Genomic DNA, 23,913 nt, shown 5'->3' with positions numbered 1-23,913 from the left:
AAAGAGGAGTGGGACTCAATGCCCATTGGTCCAAGGAGGTTAGTGAGAAGGTCCAATGGGTATGTGAGGAGCAGAGTCTGTAGTTTTCTCTGTTCCCAGGGCCACTGGGGTGGCCATGGCCAAGAATGTAAAGGGGCAGTGGTGAGGAGGACCTTCTGCATTCCATGACAAAGACATGTATGTATACACAGTAACTTCTCTACAAATATTTGTGGAATGAATGAATGAGAAGGAATTCAGTTTGAGAAAACCACATTAATGTAAACTCTGTTACATAAGAAGGGTTTTTCCAGTTAACACTCTAATATAATAGAAATATTTGTTGTTTTATGCTGTGATAGAGAAATAAGACCACCAGAATTAAATGGAGCTGAATTCTTTACAATTTCTCCCACTGCCAACTTGGAACCTCTAGAAAACCAAACACTGACCCCAGTAGCCTCTGCTGTGAATTCCTGGGTGAAGTGGCATATTGAAGGAGCAGTCATGTATAGAGACGTAGAAATGGTTTATATCACCAGTCCATTACTTTGCCACAAGGCTATCTGGCATTCCAGGTTTCCCTCTGTTACTGGCAGGAGCTGCCATGCCAGCATCCAGGCGTGCAGTGTCGGTCCTATTAAATACTCATGGAGTGGCCATAAAATAAATAACATCTGTGCACCAGGTAGGGATTTCCTTAATGATTAAGAAAAAGACAATCAACCTGGGTTGATTTTTAGAACCCAGATTTCCGATGTTGTGGAAGAGGCCACGCAAAGCTCATGACGACTATGAGCAAGAGAGGCACTTAGAGTGCAGGACAAAAGGTGAACACTTATAGACAGAATCACTGTGTTTTTTTTCTTTTAATTCCTAGACAAATCACTTAGTCAAAGCAAGTTATTCTACAATAATCAACATTTTTAAATACATATTTTGTTCCAGGCATTAGGTTAGAACAGGCAGGCTCCATCTGCACCCTTCCCTCAAGGAGTTTATTGAGAGCCAGGCCAATCCACTGTGGTCAGCTCATTGAACATTTTATCAATAATTCTGTAAATATCTACTTTGATGTGGACGTATGGGTTCTGGCCACATACAGAGCCCAGAGAAGAAATGGCTAACCATTTAGACATTAAAATCTCAAAGAATTAAATAGGTTTTTATAGGGCTTTATTTCAAGTATATTCTAAATTGCCCTATCTAAATCATGATACCTTAGTAACCAGCCTTAGTAACCAGTAAACAGTCAGGAGACATGTAACTTTTCTTGGATGATCTGGGTCATCAATAACCTTCAGTGCATATGTTTTGGGCTTTGCATCCTTAGCTGTAAGTAACATTTTAGTGCAAGCACAGGTTTAAGGAAGATTGGCCAAGATGCATCCCTGGAAACACCTTCCCCGGAAGAATACAAAACAAAACAGCACATCATCTTCCTCCGTAGACATTTGCCTCTTGTAAAAGCATGGTGAGGGGTATACAGACATAAGATTTCCAGGATGATGCAACATTGCTGCTTTTCTAAACGGTCTCCAAAACCTGGAACACAAGTTTTCCCAACCTCCAGAAAGTCGCCCATTCAAAGTCATGATCAGTGTTCTATCTCCTGGCAATAATATATTAAGTGATTTTCATATCACTACTTATAACACGCAGCCCCTGTAGTGGAGGCCACAGTTGTTCACCAAGCATCCACATACACCTTTTATTTTTGAGATTCTTGCCTTTGGGAGAGCCTATGTGATTGGGTTTTATCCAGCTAAATATGGGTGGAAAGTGATGTATGCCAACCTCAAACATGACATTTAAAACTATCCCATGCATTTCCACACCTGTCTCCCCTTCTGCAGTGAACTTGTGTGTTCCAGATGACATGCTGTAAGATGGAAACAGCCTGGGTCCCTAAGTCACCACTTGGAGAAGAGCAGTCCAACCCACAGTGGCTAGACATCCACCTTTATGTGTTAAACTCCTGAAAGTTTGGGGTTCATTTGCTAGCCTCTCCTAACAAATGCAACCATCTGGCCAGGTTCCTATTCTCTCTATTCCTAGGAGGTCTGCCGTAAAATGAACAAAGTCTCCACTCCCCATTCAGGACCTCTGTCATTGTCCTTACTGCATGTGAAAATCACGAGAACAAATGTTGAGTGCATACTACATGCCAATCAAATTTAAGTATTACACATGTAAAACTCGCCTTTGTGTCAAGTGCTATTCTTATCCCCATTTTACATACGAAGAAACTGAGCCTCAGAGAGGTTAATGAATTTGCCCAGATGTCCACAGCTAGTAAGTAGAGGCACCATAGCTGTTAGTCTCTGCCTCTCCATCCGGCCTTTGGTTCCAGCACCAGCCGTTTTCTGGAGCACTGCATACTTTGACTAACACTGCATCGAGTCTCAGGGTGATTCCCGTTCACACTGGGTTTGCTCTGCTTTAAGAGAGACTTAGTACTCCCAGAGTTCAGAGGATGGCAGGGCATGTAATGTCTCAGCAGAGAATGAAACACTGTCTCCCTTTGTAACTGTATTTTTAGGGAGGCATTGCTTCTTTAAAACCTTTACATGTGGCCATTATGGAAAACTGTCTCCACAAACAGCCATAAGTCATGGCTGCTTCCGTGCCATTTTAATGCTTTCCTTTTAACAGAAGTCTAGGCATATACAGCCTTAAAATGATATAAACACCTGCGTAACGGATGAAATTTCTGAAGAAATATCTTCTCCATTAACAGCTCATGCTCTGAAACACATTACATTCTGACTCAAGAATTCAATCAATGAGTTTTGGTGATCTGTATTATTGTCTTTGTATTTTTCTGAATTGTTCAAATTATGTAAGAGTGGATATTACCTTTATAATCAGAAATAAAAGCTATTATCTATTAATGAGGTGCTAGCAGGGAGGAAAATTACTCACCTATTACAGAAGCTATAACACTACTTCTTTAGGGCAAGCATTCTGACTTCAAGAATTGGTCTGACTTTGCTATGCTTGGGCAGACTTAAAATTTGGCGTATTCTTTCCCTAGAGACACAAAAATACGTTGGTACCAATAAAAAAACAAATCAATTGCATTCACTCGAGCTCTGTAAGTAGTAGCTGTGATGCTTTTGGAAGTGTGTTGTGGCTGGATTGTCTCACCAGCGAAGGTCTTATTTTAGAAAATCTCTTAAGTGTTCGAGTATGTAAAAATACTCATTATTTCTAACGTTTGGATCTGGGGACATTTCTTTGAGGCTCTTGGCTTGACTACAGTTGCATGGCCAAGATGAGTCTGTTTTTCATCCTGGGAGAAAACATGAGTCCTGGAATTTGGAGTCACATTCCTTATGCAAATTCCAGCTTCCACATTTTCTAATCCTGGGATCCTGAGCAAGTTAATTATACCTATCTGTGGTTCAGCTCTACAGACCCAGGAACTATGAACAGTAACACCTTACCCTCAGGATGCGTTATAAGAAGGAAATGACATGGCATCTGTGGCAAGCCCAGCCCAGGGCCTGGTTCAAAGAAGCTTCCCTCTGAATTGCCCACTGTCGTCCCTCCTTCCTTCCCACACTGACCAGGTGACAGGCTATGCTCAGAAGTGAGTCTCTGAAATAACCAACCGGAAGTTTCCTTAAACATTGCTCCTCAGCATCGGTTTTTGCCGATTGCTTTCTTTTTTCACATCTATTACAACCCTTCTACTTGTTGGCCTGATGACTTAATAATATAATGAGAGCCCTTAGTTCTGTGACTGTTGGATGGCAGCACTCAAAAAATAGTAACAATTGTTGTTAATATGACGATTATTTTTATCTGGGCTTTGAATGCCAGGTCTCACTGACACACAGGATGCAGCATATGTTATGAAGAATTGACTGGATTGAGGCGAGAATTGAGCCAGAAATCAGGTATCCTCTAAGCCTCATTGCAATGCCATTCCGAGCTGACACTGCTTCTCTGGACTCAGAATTGCAAAGATTATCATCAAACCTCTTTTCCTGACTTTGCAGTGATCCAAGATGGATGGATCCTCTGAAATAGTCCCATTAACTCCCTCTCTGAATTAGACACTTGGCACTATTTTCTCTTTTAAGGTACTTTTAATTTTCTTATGGGTGTTTCTACCTTCTGCCTTCGTAGTGTTCCCCAATCCAAACTTTATTCTGTGTCAAGATCCATATTCTCCACTGCTGGTCATTGGCTATGAGGAAAGGACAAAGGGAAGCCCTGGAATCATAGAAAAGTTGGGAGGCCTGGGGCACAATCCCAGATACTAACAAGGCAACTCCTGTGGCTTGTCAGGGCCTCAGTGTCCTTCTTTGCACCCTAAGGTGTCCTCTGAGGTCCCAGAAGTTCCCCAGCAATCTGAATAGATGCCTTTCCTCCAACTGTCCCCAGCCCAAACACTCCATTGCTTAGTTTGACCCAAGCACTGACAGCTGGGGTTGGGTAATTCCTTTGCCCCTGGTCCTCAAGGGGCGCAGGGTTCTACCCTTCCAGCATCCTCTCTAAGAATCAGAGATGTGGCTTCAGGCCTTATGGGATGTGTCATGGACAGTCTGCACTGGGCTTTACAATCTGCCACTCCTGGTTTCAAATCTGGGCTCTGGCACCACTAAGTTTCTGACTTGTGGAAATTCACTTAACTTCTCAGAGCCTTTGTTTACCCATCTGTAAAATGAGTATCAAGGAAGTTACTTCACAAAACTGTGTGGGGACCCTAAATAAAGTTCCCAACACGGTGGGAATTATTATTTTTTAATCACAGAAGTTTGATTTTATTCTCATGCAAAGAGCTCTATTCAACTTAATTAGACATGGTTTTTATAAATCATATGTCACTCTTGGGCATACACATAAAAAAGAAAACTATAAGCAAAATTAATTGCTCAAGGTCTGTAAAACATCTTCATATTCAGAGTTCAACACTTCCGATCACTCTCCTACTGAGAATGCTTTAGGGCCACGTTTTTTCTTTTTTTTCTTTTTTTTTTTTTTTTTTTTAAATTAAATTTATTGGGGTGACAATTGTTAGTAAAATTACATAGATTTCAGGTGTACAATTCCGTATTACATCATCTATAAATCCCATTGTGTGTTCATCACCCAGAGTCAGTTCTCCTTCCATCACCATATATTCGACCCCCCTTACCCTCATCTCCCACCCCCCGCCCCCCGCCCCCCTTACCCTCTGGCAACCACTAAACTATTGTCTGTGTCTATGAGTTTCTGTTTCTCATTTGTTTGTCTTGTTCTTTTGTTGTTTTTGTTTTATATACCACATATCAGTGAAATCACATGGTTCTCTGCTTTTTCTTTTCCATATAACATCGTCCTCTGTGACAGCAAGAGCATAAAATGCATAGATGCTGGGATTTTCTTCCTAAATTTTTACTGATTTAATTTGAAAAATTAGAAAATTATCAGTTTGAAATTAGAGCAACTAACACACTGGGGTGTGTGTGGGGGGGGCAACAAACCCCCCAAAACCCAAATGGCTAAAAAGTTATAAAAGTACAAGTGTAATTTACAAAATCACATATCTCAGAAAAATAAGCAAAAACACTACACGTCTTTCCTTCTAGATAAGATTGTTTTATCCCCAGAAAGAAAAAAGAAAAATAAGCAACCAATGATTTGAGATTAAAATCAAATGATAACTGTTATTCACCCCAGCAACACAAAGCACACAGCTAACAGCATTAAAATGTTAAGTGTGCGAGTTACAAGAACTTGGGTACATAATTTATCTTTCTAGGATTCAGTTTCTCCTGCTGTAAAATTAGCTGGTAGGGTTCAGTGAGTTTTTGAGTCTAATTGTTGTCTCAAGTTCTCTATGTAAACGCTCATGCAACTTTAATTCACTATCTTGCTTGAACACAGAATACCACACTTTTTTTTTTTTTTTTATAACACCTGGCAGTGAAGCATGTTCATGTAGACAGATTATAAACTTATAAATTCCCAGGGGCAATACCCTTTGCATTTCTAAAGTTATCTCTGCTATATCAGGAGACTATTTGTCTTTCCCAAACAAATGAAAATATATTCAGGTAGATCCCAAACAGAGACATGATTTTTTTTTCCATTGAAAATATATAGCTTCTGTAGCATTATTTGCCTTTCTAGGAATTTCATTAGATTTGGATGAAAATCATACCCCATGAGATGCACTGTAGTTCGTGTTGATTGTAATCATAGGTCCTGTCTCCCAACATTTAACTACATTGTCCGTTTCTAAAGGAGTGAAATTTAACTTTAAAAGAAGCAAATTAAAAACCCAGGGATGCCACAAAGCAAGGCTTCACTCCACCTGAGCACTGCATTTTGTTTGTTTTTTCACTGTATTTTTGAATTCATGTGGAATGAAAATTACACCAGAGAAATAAAAAGTTTCATGTGAATAGGAAATCCCCCTTATTAAAAAAGGTAACTTCTCAGCTGGAAACTTATATAAAGTTAGGGGGAAATACTGGCAAATGTTTCTACTGTGAGTAAAGAAGGCCCCAGTTTAGTTGAGAGTTTAGTTTTAAATGGTCATTTCCTGGAATCTCGAGGCTATGTGGGGGTCAGATCTCATCAACAATTTATAAAAGCCTGTTTAATCCCTGTGATGCAGTTTTATGGTAACTGGGGTGTGGGATTTTAAATTCCTTGTGTTGAGGGGAAAATGTGTGAAGAATGCAGACTAAGGTTCTAAAACACCTTTTTCCTTGGTAAGTGAGACTGAGGCTGCTGACCCTGGATCTCCACTGTGTGGGATACCTGCTCCCTCCTTCAGCCCCTGGGACAAAGACCCCAGGACAGGTGAGCAGGGGACCATATAAGCAGAAGGGACAGGGTTGAGTGGGGAAGGGGTCCTCCTGGCTTAGAGGGGAAGGAGTCATGTGGATCAGGCCACCAGTGGTTAGTGTAAGCCCACTCCTGGGGACACATTTCCATCACACGCTTATTCCCCATATCCACGCAGTTCCCCTAGTGCAGCCCCAGGCTCATCAGCTTCCTTCTCTTTCTGCCGTCAAACCGCCCCCCACCCCCCAGCCCCATTTCCAGAAAGGACACAGCCTCTGCATTTAAAAAACAGATGAACAAACAAAAAATCCCAAATGCTGTGCCATTAATGATGGGAAAAAGAGGATAAAAAACGTTCCCTCCTGTCATTTAAGACCAGGAAAAAGACAAGGATGCCCACTTTCACCACTTGTATTCAACATTGTACCGTGTTTCCCCGAAAACAAGACCTAACTGGAAAACAAGCCCTAGCATGATTTTTCAGGATGCCATCCCCTGAACATAAGCCTTAATGCGTCTTTCGGAGCAAAAATTAATGTAAGACCCGGTCTTATTTTGGGGGAAACACGGTACTACTGGAAGTCCTAGCCAGAGCAATTAGCCAAGGAAAAGAAATAAAAGGTACTGAAGTTGGAAAGAAGTAAAATTACCTCTGTTCACTGATGACATGACCTTATATGTTAGGTAACCCTAAAGATTCTACCAACAAACTTAGACTAATAAAAGAATTCAGCAAAGTTGCAGGATACAAAATCAACACACAATAATCAGTTGCATTTCTATACACTTACAAGGAATAATATGAAAAGGAAATTAAGAAAACAATCCCATTTACAATCACATAAAAAAAAAAAAGATAGAAAGAAAGAAAATACTCAAGAATAAACTTAACCAAGGAGTCAAAAAACTTGTACAATGAAAACTACAAAACATTGCTGAAAGAAATTAAAGACACAAATAACTGGAAAAGCATCCAGCATTCATTGATTGCAAGATTTAATATTGTTAAAATGTCAACACTACCCAAAGTGATCTACAGATTTAATGCAATCCCTTTCAAAATACCAAGGACAATTTTTTTTTCCAGAAATAAGAAAAATCAATCCTAAAATTCATATGGAATCTCCCCGGACCCAGAGTAGCCAAAACAATCATAAAAAAGGAAAAAAGAAAAAAAAAAAAAAGCTTTGCACTTATTACCATCCTGCTCCACGAGTTAACACTAGGACATCTGCATACCTTTTCCTTAGGGTAATTTTATCCTCCCCTGGCTCTATACATACTAAAAATGGCTAACTATGTATTTGCCAGCCTCCTTGACACCTCCTCTGGGTTCTCACAGGCACTTCAAACTTAACATATACAAAATGGAACTCTTTATTGTCACTGCTTCGTTTCCTCTCAGATTTACCATCTCCTTTAGTGTCACCTCCATTAACCCAAGTGGTCATGTGAGAAGCTCAAGGCCATCCTGTATGCCTCTCTCTTCAAACTTGTCTGATGCCTCACATCAAACCCTCACTGAGTTCTGCTGAGTCATTCTCTAAATTTTGCCTCTAACTTTCCCTAGAGTCCAGAGCCACTTTCTGAAAGATCACAGTCTTCTCCCATCCGATCTCCTTAAGGTTACTCCTGCTCCATTGAAATTCTTTCTATAACCAGCAGACAGGTGATCTTTTAAAGATAAAATCCTACTATACCATCCTCCTCATAAGACATGACGATGGCTTGGATAAGGACGATGGCCATGAAGACTCTAGAAAATACAAAAGTGGATACCCCATCCGTTCAGTGCCTGACACATAGTAGGTACTCAATAGAGCTTTGAATGAATGCAAGGGTTTCACTTCCTTTTGCTCTTTTTCTAGAACAGGAATAATTTTCCATAGGCATTTTCAATTCCTTCACGTGCCACTGTGGCAGAAGAAAAGGGGTAATCATAGCTTTTCCTGACTAAATATTCCTCTCCCATCTTTTGCAAACTCTGGCTCTTGATCTCCCCCACCCCTTCTCTAGTTGCAAAAATATCTCTTTTATCATATGCTGCTCCAAGGAAAATACAATGTGCCCAGTCTACATTCCTATCTGACTTTCTTCGGAAACATGAATCACAGTTGCTTCCGATGAGTGCTTTGTGTTATTCCATCCCATCCTCTTAAACAATCCCAAGGGTCTCTTTCCTGCTTCAGTGAACTGTGCGTGGCTGCTGGGGGCAGCTGGGAGAACTGATACTAGAGTCAGTTTTAGATGCATTATGTAATCTGAGTACAGGAGTGTGGTGAGCTCTGCCTTTACCAATTTTCTGTGAAGAAAAAAGAGGAAAGCCTGCAAAGACCTCCAAATTCTGCCTGTGCTTGAGAGCAGCCATTCCACGGGACAGAATCCAAAGGTTAGATGGAATGAATGCCCAAGGAGGTCATGCAGACTAGTGCTGGTCACGGGGAAAGGAAGGGCATGACCCTGAGTTTTATATAAAGCTAAATTTATTCCTTTAATTTGTATTATATGTATATCATATATTATGATAGTTCTATGATATTATAGAATATATTTTATTATTTTAATACTCCATGATGTTATTTTTAACAGCAACTGCCATCAAAACTGTATTACTTGGAATTTTGAAGTTCTTACTTATCTCTCAAATATAGTCATTTGGTCTCTAGCACAGCCTAAGCCAGCAGGAAGGAGAAGCCATGGTTCATTAAGCGCTGACCTCTCAGGGACCCTGGCAAGCTCAGTGAAACCAGTCCTGGTGGTTTAGTGGACACCACATCGCCAAACCAATGGTCAAAGCCACCCCCTTCACTTGTCTGTTTCTTTAAGCCTTCAGCTCCCATTCTTGCTTTCCCCTACTCCTGAGAATGCTAAGGACCCCTTGCCCTAGCAGAACAAGGCAGGAGAGAGGAGGAGATTCCTATCAGGAGCTCTGACCACGAAATAACGATTTCCTACTGAGAATGTCTGCCTGTTTTATGACTGTGTGCACACTGGTCACACTTCCTGGACATTTGAATCAGTCTCTCATGTTTACACCCTGTTATGGGTTGAATTATGTCCCCCCAAAAAGATATGCTGGAGTCTTAATCCCAAGTACCATAAAGAATGTGCCCTTATTTGGAAATAGGGTCTATGTAGATTTAGTCAAGTTCAGATAAAGTCATTAGACGATCCCTAATCCAATATGACAAGTGTCCTTATAAAAGGGGGAAATTTGGACACAGACATGCATGGAGGGAACATGATGTGAAGACATACAGGAAGAACACCATGTCAGAATGCAGGATGTGTCTATAAGCCCAGGAACACGTGGTGCTGCCAGAGTCTAGGAGAGAGGCATTGAACAGTCCCTTCCTTAGTGCCTTCAGAAGGACCATGGCCCTGCCAATACCTCTAATTCAGGCTTGAATCCAAGTGTGGAGCCTGAAAACATGGAAGAATGGAGCACCATTTGCTGAGATGGGGGAAATGATGAGAGGAGGAGAGGGCCAAGGCTGTGCGGGAAGGACAAGGAATTTGTTTTGGACACATTCATTTTTCGAATTCCTACAAGACCACCAAATAGAGATACCAAAAAGGCCACTGGATTTATCTCCAACAGTGCTGCAGTTTAGGGGAGGAGCCCGATTGGCAGACCATCTGCATACAGGTGGTATTTAAAGCAGGGAGACAGGATGAGATCACGTAACACAAGTATTAGTGGGGAAGAGAAGAGACTGAAGGATTAAGCCCCAAGGCACTCCGATGTGTCAGGATCAAGGAAATGAGGGGAAGCTAGCAAAGGAAGCTGAGGAGGAGTCCCCAATAAAGTAGGAGGAGCAAGAGAAAGTGTGGTCTTGAAAGCCAAATATTTGTAAGAAGGAAGGGCAGGGACCTGTGCCAGATGCTGCTTGAAGGACATGGGGACCAAAAACTGACCACTGGATTTGGCAACAGGGAGGTCATGATGACCTTGACAAGATCAATTCAGGATATAACATCTTGATGGGAGTGGAAAGAATGGAAGGTGGGGAACTGGAGACAGGGAGCACAGACACCCCTGTGAAGAGCTCTGTTGTAAAGCAAAGTTGAGAAGAGATAGGAGCTGGAGGTAGGTATGGGGTCAGGGAAGTTTCTCTAAAGATGGGTGACACGACAGTATAATTATACCTCGATGGAAATGACCCTGTAGAGGGAGGGAAAACTGGTGATCCAGGACCCAGAGGAGAAACTGCTGGAATAGTGTCCTTAAGTACGTGAGAGAAGTCAGGACTCACTGCACAGCAGATGGGTTGACCCCACAGAAGAGCACAAGTGTTTTATCCACTGCGGCAGGAGGGGAGGCAGAGCATGTGGGTATAGGCGCAGGTCTGCTGGTGTTTTTAAGGCAGGAGTGATGAAAGTTCTGATTAATTCTAGTTTCCCAATGAAATAAGAAATAAGGTCATCAACTGAGAGTGAGGAGGGCGGGAGTATGTGGGAGGTTTGAGAAGGGAGGAATCAGAGTGAAATAATAACCCAGGGCAACTTTTTTTTCAAAACCCTTTAGTAGGTTGTGAAATCAGTTTCAAAGGTTGCCATCAGCACATTTTAAGTAAATGAAATAAGGTAGGATCAGAGGTAAGAGAAAAGGAAATATCAGAGTAATAGGCATTAGTTCCTAAAACTTTATTTCACTCCTAAATGTATGAATGTAATAATAATAAATGGCTGTCAAAGACTGACCTGAAGAGGAGAGTGGATGGACTAATAAAACAGAGGAGGACCCTTTGAGATGGCCATGGACCCTTAAAGTGCCCATGGTTTTCCAGCCATGTCCATCTGCCTGGTGCAAGTACAGACCAGGGACATGTGCTTTAGCCAGGGTTGGGTTTAGTCAGGGGAGATCCCTGAAAGACACTGGCAAGAGAATTAAGGTTTATGCAAAGGAAGGGTTATAATCCCAGACCATGGAATCGGAAATGAGAAAGAGACAGGTGAGGATGTGACTTGAAAGAGGGACAGTGACCAGGTGGCAGGGTCAATGGATTATAGAGCATGGAGGTGGCTAAGCCAAAGCAACTCTACAAGAAAAACAAAATTTCACAATTCCTCCTCAAGACTGAGGTGAGGGCAAGGCAAACTGTGTTCACTCACCAAAGTTCATGCACAGAAATTTTCTGTGAAATGGTTTATTGGAAAAGTGCTTTATCAGTCAGAGGGTTTTTCTCTTTGCTTCTGTGCCTGGCTTTTCATGGTAATTTTCATAAAAATGTTTGAAGTCAATAGGTGTCATATGTTGGTCAATTTTCCCAGCACTAACCAAAAAGTGTTTTCCACAAAAGCAGTTTTATTAAATTAAAAAATACTTAATCATACAGTTATACAGTGCCTTTCATTCAGTCAACATTCAACAACTATTTTGCTATGTTTATTGATTTTTATCTTTGTTTCTAGAATGATATTTATTTTATCAAAGAATCATAATCCTTGAGAACTATGAAATCTTGGTTCTTAGGTCAGGTTCTTTTTCTGTCTGTGGAAGAATTGAGTACAGCTTTCCCTCAAGCCATCTGTACTTTCACTATATCATCTTCATGGGATGTACAGAGAATCCCTCAGAACATTAAAGATCAACTAAGACCAAGAAGTTTAAATAGACTTATGGGGAAATAGTAACTATTTCCTTTCCTTTTGTGCTGTTCCTTTTCTTTTATTATTTATAAAATATTATTGTTGATAATATTTTTCTCTTGTAGTTATTATTTTAATGGTTTCTTGATTCTTAAACTAGATGAAAAATATCTCAGAAAAAACTTAAAAAGAGATTGATTTCCACAGTATATCAGTACTTCAATGTATACCTTATCATGACATTGCTCTTGAGATCTTGAACCACGTTTAAAATAACGTGATCCTGCCATTTTATTCTGGCTTCTCTGTGTCAACCATTATTCCAGCTACAGCATGCTCTGAACAGCAGATGCACAGAATTCTTACTGGTAATATATCACGGATGGGATCTTTATGTGAAATTGCAAGCCCCTGGTAACAATGAGCTTCATTTGAAGCCTCCTGTGATTGGCTAGTTCGAAACAATCACATATTCCTACCATGTTATGTTTCCACCGGCAGGGTCTGTACAGCCTACCAGAAACAGGGAGGGGAGGATGATGACAGCTGTGGCACAGAAAGGATGGAGGTGGGAGGTGCACACACACTCAGAGGCTTACGTATATTTAGGAGTAAGGACTTGACAAATGACTGGCTTGGACAGTGAGGACGTATATTGCCATTTCCTAAAATGATTAAGAAATTCTCCTTCAGATCTTAATGTTCGCCAGTCTCCTAGACCCAGGGTTTTCATTGTTTTCCACTTCACACCTCCTCAGTTACTCTTCAAGAACTGGGAGCCAACAATAATAAACAAAGAGCTAACTATTTCTAAGAAGGATATTTACATATTTACAGACATCCAGTGATTACAGTGAATATTTCCAATAAGGTCTGAGGGCATAAAAATCTGCAGCAGAATTGTGGGAAATAAACATGCCCAGGTAGCATCAAAGATGGTTCCTGGTGGGCCAGTGTGACCACTAATGGATCCAATAAGCCATGCATGTTATCGCTCACGGCAGAGGGTCAGTAAGAAACTCCTGCTCCTCACACCATCATATGAGGAGGTCACAGAAATGAAGGAGGATGAATTCTTTCTAACTGTGTGATCTGCTGACTTCTGTGACATTGAGAAGCAGTGTCCCAGACCTGCAGATATGTGGTAACTTCTCACACCCCTTTACCATTTTCACACACATTTTCACTCCCACACCAGCACCCACGTCTCTCTGTGGGAGGACGGCCTTCAAGCTTATAGGAACTGCTTAGCCTGTATGCAGAGAGAGCTGGAAGTGCTGGGGCAGCCCTCAGCCAAAGAAAGCTTAACTCAGAGGTATAAGTACTCCAGTAAACTGGCCTCTGATCTGCCCACTCTTGTGGGTCCTACACTATCTCCAGAACTTTCCTGTGAAGACCTCCCTTATCTCCTGTTTTTATAAACATAGGAGGCTAAGATTCTACTTAAATCAAAAGTCTGGCACAATCTCCTGCAGGGCCTGAGCATTCCTGTGACAAGACTGCTACCCAGAGCAGCGGATGATGGGTTTCCCTCCCAGATCTTCCCCATCTCTCCACCCTGATCCTTTAGCATATGATACTGTCCTAAATTGTTCTCCATTTGTCCCAGATGTACAAGTCTTTTTTTTTTTTTTTTTTTTTTTTTTTTAACATTTCTGTATTAGTTTCAGGTGCACAAAACAATGTAATAGTTAGACATTTACCATTTATATCCCTCACACAGTGACAATCCCCTTCCCCCCATCCGCTACCCCTCTGACATCGCACAGAGCCATTACATTTCCACTGTCTCTATTCCTAATGCTGTACTCCGCTTCTTGTAAATATATATATTTACAAGATAAATATATATACACACACACACACACACACACACACACACACACACAACTGTAGTTGACATTCATTATTGTTCAGCTTTATCTTCAGGTGCCAGATGTACAACTCTTGCCTCCCTCCTTGGGCTGAAAGATCTCAAAGGGTCTAGACCACATCTTCTTCTCTCTCCACACTTCGTAGAACCCAAGCAGGGAACCACATGTTTTGAGTGAAGCTGATAAAGTAGGTAGGAAAGTGGACATGAGCAGAAGGAAGAGGAACTAGGAGGCCCCCACAGGTAATCCAGTGGCATCATCAGCATCCAATTACAAACCTACTGAAGCGAATAACCAGAACAAAGACTGGGCTCATGCAAACACACTAGGATGGAGATGTGCAGAACGAGGAGAAAAACAGGAAAAGGGAAGGAAGAGGAGGATAACTCAACATACAAGATATAAGGACAGGGTCCCAGAGATGTCGGACTGCTACCCACCCTCGGGTCAGCCCCTCCATGCTACTTGTTTTGTGAATAAACATTGCTGTCTGCTGCTTGGTTACCTCTGTCTCTTGACTGAATGCTTTCTTTCAAGAAGACAAGAATTGAGGAAAATCATTGTTCCGGGTGACAAAGCGATAATAAACAACACGTTCTTTCCTCAAATGCACCACGCTCCTCCTGATTCTCATTCTTTGCACTTGATACTCCTACCTGAAATCCATTTGTTGCTAGCTATCACCAACTAATGCCCACCCCCAAACAGATTCTGCCAGAATACTTTTCTAACACCAGGTCAGGATAAAGTATCCCTTCTATATGCGACCACGTCACCCTTAAACAGGAGGAGGTCACTATGCCCTCTCCTAGCACCCCCTCTTTGAAATGACTCCCCCTCCAGTAGGTAGCAGAGTCCTGTGAAGACAGAGTTTAAGAGAGGGGGATCGCACAAGCCAACAGTCCAATGTAGGAGGTTAGTTATATTGTTTAGATCATATGCATAGCCTAAGGCCACCCAGTACACTGTTTAGGGAGAGACATTAAATTAAAATATTAGGCACAATTGGGATATGAGATGTGCCCAGAGGAAAATTGTTTGTAATACCCAGTACGAATTAAATATGTGTTAAGACAGGAATCCCAGAATACAGATAGAATGGGGGGTGAGGGGACATGGACAGATGGCCAGGAGAGGGCTTCCACCATGGGGGAGGGACACAGAACTGCTGTGTCTCACTGCCACTTCATACATCAGACCTCACCCTGCAAGGTGATAAGAAGCTTTGAAGGAAAAACCATCCTAAATGGAGCACCTTCATGAACCCAGAGGGGAGCCTTCCTGCCTGCTCACTGGTCCCTACTCATTCATTCCCCGCACCCCCCGCCATCCCGCCATCCCTTCCTCTGCTGCTTTGCTCAGGAGCCATGAAAGCTTAGGGGCTGGAGGCTCCTTCCTTCACACAAGAGTATAGCTAAGAGCCAGAGCAGCCTGTGCGGCACCCGTTCCCCTGCCGCCCAATCTCTGTGCTTATATAACAAAGAGATGAGGGGTAAATACGTTTTTAAAAAAGACACAAGCCTCTGTCTTTGTTCTCCTTCAGATCCCAAAATTGCCAAGGGGTAAAACAATTGCAAAGGAAACTAATAAAAAACTTTAATCAGGGGTTTTCAAGTTCAAACTCTGCACAAGTACGTATGTCTCCTGAGTCAAGTAGTAACCACACTGTCCGGGTCCTCGCCAGTATCTGTAAGTATCCCCTGCTAGGCTGGAGGGCCCTTCCAGCTAGGAATTGCACATGGGCACCTGACAGATCACAAAGGAACCTTGGAGTCCCTGTGAGTCAGCCAGGATCCCACACCCTCCCAGCAGCACTGAAATCAGAAGCCACCCCTTCTCTTTAGAACCAGCCAAGTTAGTTCCTGCTTTCCCCAGGGACCTGCTGACAGGTGAATAAGTGTGGTCTGAATATGCACAACCAACACTTGTAGGCTTTCATTCCATTTGTGGTTTACTAGAAAAAGAGGATCAAAAATCAGCAGATCTTCCCAAATCAATGTCTAGGCTTAATATAATTCCAAACAAACCCCATGGAATAAAATTTCACTGGAAGAATTAATGGAGAACATTGCTAAGAAAATTTGAGGGGGGCGGGGGGTGCTGGGAAGATAAAGGGACGGAAAGTGGAGTAGGACCTGCCCTGTCAAATCCTGCATGTAGGACAGAGCTGGGAAGAGGTGGGTTTATTCACCAAATGATGCTGGGTCTGGGGGTAAGCTAGTGGGGGAAAAAAGAATTAAATAGCATTCTTACTTCAAAAACCACCTTTCAAATGACTCCAAAAGAATTTAAACAGTAATCTGTAAAACTGAAACTATAATAATTAGGAGAAATTATAAACGGCTGGTGGTTTGAGGATGCAAAAAAGGCTTTCTGAGCACAGGAGACATTTAAAAAATCCAAAGGAAAGCTACAAACATTTGACTACACAAAACATGAAAGTTTTTGCATGACAAAAAGTCATGAACACTCAGCACTTGGGCAAGCAAAGTCTGGATAGTGAAATTAGGAGTGTTATTTAGATGCCATTTCACATGTTGAAGTCAGACAAACCCTAGACTGGTCTTAGGCGATATGGCTTCTGGTTTTGGGGGGCAGGGAACTTGGCTCATTTCTGGGGACTCAAAGGTTCATGTGCAATCCTACCTGTGAAGAGGCCCTGAGCTTACCATACAGGAGAGACATCTGCCTCAATTCATTTTTAAAAGTATTCATGTAATCAAAGCAGAGTTAAATGCAATGGGGCATTACCTATTTGGGGGGAAAAAAATCTGTGGTGATTTCTTCAATTAAAAAAAAAAGTGTTTTATTAAGCAAATGAAGTTCACCTAGCTAACTATTTAAATTAGCTAAATATTTGGATTTTTGTATTTTGTACACCTGACTAAACATATAAAATCATATACATGAAAACCAAAATTTACTAGGTTAACCTATTCAATTAAAATAGACTTAATTCATTAAAAATTGTAAAGTACAAGTGTTTCCACCAAATCTGATTTTAAAAATACTCAAGTTTTCAGAATTTCAGGAGAGAGGGGGATTACATGTTAATACCTTCATCATCTACTATCACGTGACCACATGTCATGATCAAATAAAAATGAGATAGAAGCTCACAGCAGTAATTAGAACACCTCTAGAATTTGTTTCTCACTTGGACACTATGAAGCTCAGCCACATCATTTAAATCAATCTTACAGATGGTTTCAAAACACAAATCAGCATACTTTGATAACTTTTCCTACAACCTTTGTGGGTATTCCAAGTTACCGATGGAGTCCTTGCAACCAAAGTTCCTTGAGCAGAATAAAGATGGAATGCCTGTAGCCTCATACCCCATGTCCCCCAAAAAATCCCACTTTATTTTCTCAGAGTCTTCTACAAAATGACTATTTAGACTTTCACAAAACCATTAGCAAGTTTAAAAATAGTTCCTACTACAACAATACTCTGTAATTTAATCATGCATTCATTCAACATGTGATAATGCTGTTGACTGGTTTGCTAGTAGCTGTATTAACTTGTGGGGTTCCATTTACGCTCTTAGCTGACATTCCACACTTCTCAGGGATGATATTAAAATTACTTCACAACCTGGGATAGCCTGGGCCCTGATCAATCATGACAGACGCTGGCCAAGAACTAGCAGGCTGAAAGTTCTGGATGGTCTGGCTCATCAGTGCAGGCTCTTCCTCCCGGGCCCTGGTTTCACAATCCCCTTCCTGCCCCTGGATGTGGGCTTGTAGGTTTGACCCCTTTCTGCTCTGCCTGTGGCCTCTCCCTGGGTAAGTTCATTAACTTCCCAGCTTCGGTGTCCACAGAGCCCAAAGACTCCTTGTGTCTCCAGCTGCTTATTGAAAATTTCTATCTGGGTAACATACAAGACTTTTAAAGTCAAGTTAAAAATCACACTTGATATTTCCTCCCCACTCTTTTCCTTGGCCACATATGCAGGAACACATGTATGTACACCACACACACACACACACACACACACACACACACACACTTCTGAATACCCACTACACCCCATCTGATAGGTGCATTTTTCTCAAGACATTCCTTTATTTCACTCCTGTGACACAACCCTATTCAATACAGATCTCAGGGGCTACTTTTCATTCTTTGCAAAAATCTACGAAACAAATCTTGAGATAAATTTGCTCAGCTCTAGAGATCTAGAAATATCTGCAGGTGGACAGTAAATTCACCCAGCCACACCTCCCTGATCATGGTATCACTTCCCAAGGCTCCTCTGTTAGTCCACAACTCTTTGAATCCTTGAAATAGGAACTCCAGCTTCCCCATTCATCTCTTCACTTAAATTCAAGAAAGCCTGAATAGCCAGGGTTACAGATCTGTTAAAAGTACCTAATAGTAGGTTGAAGGCAAAGTCTCCTTTAAAAACATCCAATTTCAAACAATGGGTGTATAAGAACTGGGGGGCTGCTCCCAGCAGCCCTTTGTTCCATGTCAGAGTCACCCAGTGACTGTTGCTACCTTTTCATGACCACACATTCACACCATCCACTCTGCCAGCTCCCCAAAAGAGAGGAAATGAGACAAGTGAAAACTCAGGGTGTATTTTCCCACTCAATGGAGGTGATCAACCAAAATGTGCTGTCAGTATAAAAACCCCTAAGTTGCCACTCCATACACACAGCTGCATTTGAGGCATCCTCTGGGAAGGTTCAGTGAGATCTGTCAGCTTCTGGGCAGCATGAAGACAGCACTCTGTAGGGCCTGTCTGCATTGTTTACCAGACTTCTGGGGTCCCTCAGATCTGATCAAACCCCGCAGAACTGCCTCATTTGAATCAGGCGCACAGAAGCTGGCCAACCAAAAATTTACTCTAGATTTACAAGGGAGGATTACTGTGCCTTTTTAATGTTCAGAATATAGTTTTACTATCCTGAGTGCCAGTGTTCCTTAGAAACTGCCTAGATGTCAGAAAGTGAACTAAAAACTAGTTGGGTGAACTAAACATTTCCCTTGGAACACTGGATCTAGAAGATGCTTCATAAGCATGTTCTGTGGCCAAATGAAGTTGGCAAACATTTTATATTATAGCATCATTCTAAAAAGTCCCAATGCACATTATAATGATAAAGGCACTGAAAAGTCTTGCAGAGGAAAACTAACTTAACATTAGCATTACTCTAATATATTTTACTTCTGTAACTCTTTAGTATTCTTTAGCAAAGTTGCATCCTAAAACACAACTGGGTAAATTCTCCTGTAGACATACACTGCATGTGGTGTGCCTCTGAACAACAAAATGATTACTGGACCTGGAGCCATGGTTCTAGCTTTCGTGCTTTGACCTCTCCAGGCCTCTGTTTTCTCACCTACCAAATGCAATTAATAGTATTGTTGTGAGAAACAACTGAGATATTATCTGTAAAAGTATTTTATGAAGTGCCACAAGAATATGATTCTCTGCTAAGGATATACTTCCCCCCCCTTTTTTCCTTCCCCCCCAAGCCGTTGTTTCTCAGTCTAGCTGTGTAGGACACAGCTCCCTGGTCCATGCTGGTATTATGAGCCTTGCACCCCCCCTCCCCCAGGCAGTCAGTCGCCAGTCATCAGTCGGCTGCTCACAGCAGCTACCACCTGGCTGCCAGCCGCTCACGCTGGCCGCCGGCCACTCACGCTGGCCGCCGGCCACTCACGCTGGCCACCAGCCACTCATGGCAGCCCACAGAAGCCCACAGCAGCCCATAATCTTAGCTGTAGAGGGCGCAGTCACTGGCCCACATGGGAATCCAATCCACCACCTCCGTGTTAGGAGCACGGCACTACAACCACCTGAGCCACCAGGCCGGCCCAGGATATACTTCTTACTATGTAAGTCCTCAAAATGCATTTACTAAGGAATACTTTTGTTCATTCTTTCAAGAACCATTTCTTTAGTGCTAATCAATAAGAGTTATGACCTGACTTTTGACTTTAGGAAGTTCACAGACAGTGGGCAAGTGGGGTCCTCTGCATACTACTCATAAGTGACACACACACAGGAATTCTGGGGTGCTGAAGGCAGTGCCTTACCAGGGAAATGAGGAGAGAGGTCAGAGAAACCTTCCCAGCTGAAACTATTAGGAATCTTGAAGGATTATTAGGAGGGTTGGATGTTCAAGGGGAGTGGAACATAATGCCAAAATGATATAATGTGGGGAGTATGTGAAGAATGGACCCAATTACGATTGACCTACCAGTGTTGCATGCTTTTTTTACAGAGGAAGAGGATTTAGCTCAGTAAGGAGGTTGCTTCTGGAGAGTGGAACTCCTGTTTGGAGTGGGGTACTGACCCTTGAATTTGAAGAAGGGGAGGGGGGATCTTAGGTGGGGATAAGAGGGCGGCTGGGAAGTTACCTCTAAATAAGAACATACCATTGCCCTAGAGGAAGTCAAACTCCTGCCACCTACCCCTGCCTGGGGGCAAGTGTGGGCTATTTTAGGTCTCCTTCTCTGCTTAGATAATCTGTCTGCAAGAGAATGTCACCAGACATGGAGGTCCTGGTAGCAGGTTGGATCTTCTCTCATGTCCCGAAACCCCAAAACTACTGTCAACCACCAGCCTTCTTCACCAGTCCCAAATGCAAGGGCCCTTCATTGTCCAGGCCCCTCCCAACCCCTGGCTCTGAATATCCTCTATGGAGGTGCCAGACCACTGAGAATTCTCCAGTATTTTAGAGACATATTAGAACCTGAAGCAAAAACAAAAATGTGCTCTTCTATGTACATTTATCAAAACATTCTCCCATATTTGAACTGGGTAAAAAGTTAATAAAAGTTCTACAGTCAAAAATATGACCATATATAAAACTGGCATTGTCTAATCTGTTGCATATCATTGTTGATATACAGGATAGTTAGCATGTGCCTAGGTAGACAGGGAGGTTCCTGGTGGAATAAAGAAAAGACAGCCATATCCTAAAACTTCAGGTTTTTCGCTCCAGGACATAATGTAACAAGTCCCTGAGATTAATCATAAAATTCCTTTTGGCCTGACAAATGGAGCTGATCTGATAGGTAAGAGTGAGTTACATTGCTAATTCCTTTAGGACGGGCAAGGAGAACAAACCTGGTAGACGAATTTCATTAGAAGGCGCCAGTTCCCTTCTTCAAACAGCTCCTCTTCCCCAAGCAGGCAAGGGAAGGTATAAAAGTAAGAGCTTTTGCCTCAGTCATGGGGCGACCCCCATTTGGGACCCCCTCCCGCTCCGGAGCTGCAACCTCTTCTGCCTCTAATAAACTATCCTCTTTTTAAAACTTTTTGCCTCTCCCTGGTTCGTGTGTCCATTCTTCGGCTTCACAAGACAGGATCCTGGCCCACAGTCAGAAACTGTTGGCAGATCCAACATCACCTACATCATTGTCGACCGACCTTCATAAACCCCCAAGTGGCGACCAGACATACTGAGGATGCTTGGAAATGACTGTCCCCATTGCACAGGATGCAAGGTCATATCATAACAACAATCCATCTTTACTTAAAATGCTGGTATTTTGTTCATCATGGATTTTTTACATTAAATTAGATTTTTTAAAAGTATTGCATTGAAATATTATTTATCTTAATTTCTGAGAACCTCCAAGTGTTTATTTTTCTTGCAATATTTACAAAGTCCTGTTGGTTGAAGAGTGCTCTGTGGTTTCCTTGTTGATGACTGCATGTTCCTAAGAAACCCGTGTGTCTAAAACTCTCAGGCCTGGAAGAAAGTGTAGTTCCATTGCGTGCGGGGTCAGTGTGTGGCCTCCTCTGCTGAATTCGGAAAGCCCCAAGGATTTGAGAGCTCTAAGAAGCGAGGGGCCTCTGACGGCCCAGGGGGCCAGTCTTGTCCTGTATTTCTTGGCAACATATTACAGACTTTAAAGCTGAATTCTGCACATCCTGCTGTCCCCGGGTGTCCAGGGGCGCCCTGTGACGGCTGGGTGGACGCTGCACTGGTGGAAGTCGAGGCCAAGGGTGGAGGCCTCAAAGTGGGAAAGTGGCCCCGTGCCTTCCCAGCAGGAACCCTGGGCTCCACCTCTGCCTGCTGCGCTGCCATCAATCACCCCGACAGCCCAGTCTCTCCCCTCACCGACCCTCCTGCTGGAGCTTCTTCCCGGGGGGAGGAAATCACCGCCCCGAGGGTTTGCTGGTGCACGCGCTGGGCTCATGAACCAGGTCTGAGCTGGGCACCCGAGCTGTGAGACGCCCCCGCCACCTCCACCCCACCACCACCCCGCTCAGGGCCACGCGCACTTGACACCTCGCAGACATTTCCGCAGGTAGAACTCGACAAGGGTCTCTACCTCGAGCACGCGACACACACCCACCCGCACCTCGAGGTACCGCTGCAGCACCCCCCCTCCCCCCGGGGTACCCTCCACCCCACCCTCGCAGAGGTCAGCCGAGGATACCCCGTGGACCGAACTGGACCAGCGGCCGTCTCGCAGCGCCAGAATGTCACTCTGACCCTGTGACGACGTTCCCACTCCTTGGCGCCCCTTCCCCCATCGATCCCCACGACTCCTGAGGACACTCGCTAGTCCTCTCCCCCAAGTCTACCCCGGAGCGGAGAAGAGTGTGAGGAACAGCACTCCGCACCTTGAACCCCGCAGAGCCCCCGCCCGCGCCCGGGTGCGGGCACGGGGGTGGGGTCTCCGCTGCCGCCGCCCCTTACCTCGTGCAGGCCCTCCCCGCGGGTCCCCGAGGCGGGGGCGACCGGTGGCTTAGCTGACTAGCGTGGGGCTGGGTTTCCCCTCCGGGGAGGAGCTGGAGGAGGAGGAGGAGGAGGAGGAGAACAGAAGAGGGCAGTGGAGGAGGGGGGAGGGGAGGGAAGGGCTTTGTGTGGGCCTCCGGCCCTCCCTCTACTCCAGCGCTAGCCATCCCCAACCCCCAGCACTCCAAGGACCGTGATCTGAAGGGGCGAGGAAGGCGCCTGCGCGACCCGGGGTCCCACCACCCCCTCCCTGGTACCGCCCACCCTTCGCTCCTTGGGATGTGCTGCCTCTTCGCTCACCCGGGACCTGGATCCCAGGCTACGACGCGGGAGAGCCGGGACCGGAAAGTTTATCTAACCCGCAGCAAACTTGGTCGCACCGGCTCCCAACCCGCTTTGGCGCCGCCACTCGGCCCTTCTGCATTCCCCGGGGAGGACCGGAGTTTTGTTCTCGGAGATTCGTCCCGGCCTCCTTTCTTGCCACTCATTGCAGGGCAGCACAAACGCGCGCGCACCGGGTTCCTGGGACAAGCCCGCCGCCCAAACGCAGACCCCGGGCTCGGTGCGCGGGCAGGAAAGCCGTAGTCGGTGGTCCGCGCTGGCTGGGCCCTTGTCCCGCCTCGGACCTGCATTAGAAGCCCTGGCGGCCGCCGCGCCCCAGCTGCGGGGTGTTTTGCTTCGTCCTCTCTGAGAAGGGGGCCGCCCAGCCCCTCCCGCGCCCGGTGGGGGCGAGAGTAGCGGGGAGGCGGGATGTGGTTTGGCTCAGCGCTGGGAGACCTTTATTACCCCGAGGGAAGGCGACCGGGACGGCCTGGGAAGCTGGGAGCTGCGGCCGGCTCCCCGCCAGGCACCGAGGCAGGCCGGACCCTGGTGAGCTGCCTGCCGAATCCTCCCACTTCCTTTGGGGGGAAACTAATAATCAGAGTTACTGAAGTAGCCGGTGTCGCAAAAAAAAAAAAAAAAAAAAA

General features: G+C 44.0%; 1 protein-coding gene across 8 annotated transcripts in view; it reads right to left on the bottom strand.

Annotated features, from left to right (window-relative positions):
• RIN2 (Ras and Rab interactor 2) overlaps positions 1-23,127 on the bottom strand; it is a 245,328-nt gene extending 222,201 nt beyond the window's left edge. For 6 of the 8 annotated variants that reach the window (XM_088789282.1, XM_074318239.2, XM_074318237.2 and 3 more), the window contains exon 1: positions 22,907-23,045. Coding sequence is in view for 2 of the 8 variants with exons in the window: in XM_074318234.2 (XP_074174335.1) it covers positions 22,907-23,112 (206 nt within the window). In the remaining 6 variants the exon portion in view is untranslated. Of the gene's footprint in view, positions 1-22,906 lie in introns of all 8 variants that reach the window. The other 2 variants (XM_074318234.2, XM_074318240.2) reach the window with 1 other exon arrangement.
• Positions 23,128-23,913: the final 786 nt, after the last annotated feature.

The sequence above is a fragment of the Rhinolophus sinicus genome, chromosome 13 (genome assembly GCF_057876585.1).
Source record: "Rhinolophus sinicus isolate RSI-liver-muscle chromosome 13, RSI-T2T, whole genome shotgun sequence".
NCBI lineage: Eukaryota > Metazoa > Chordata > Mammalia > Chiroptera > Rhinolophidae > Rhinolophus > Rhinolophus sinicus.
Note: the sequence above shows the minus strand (reverse complement) of the source record. Positions and strands in the feature narration are given on the sequence as shown.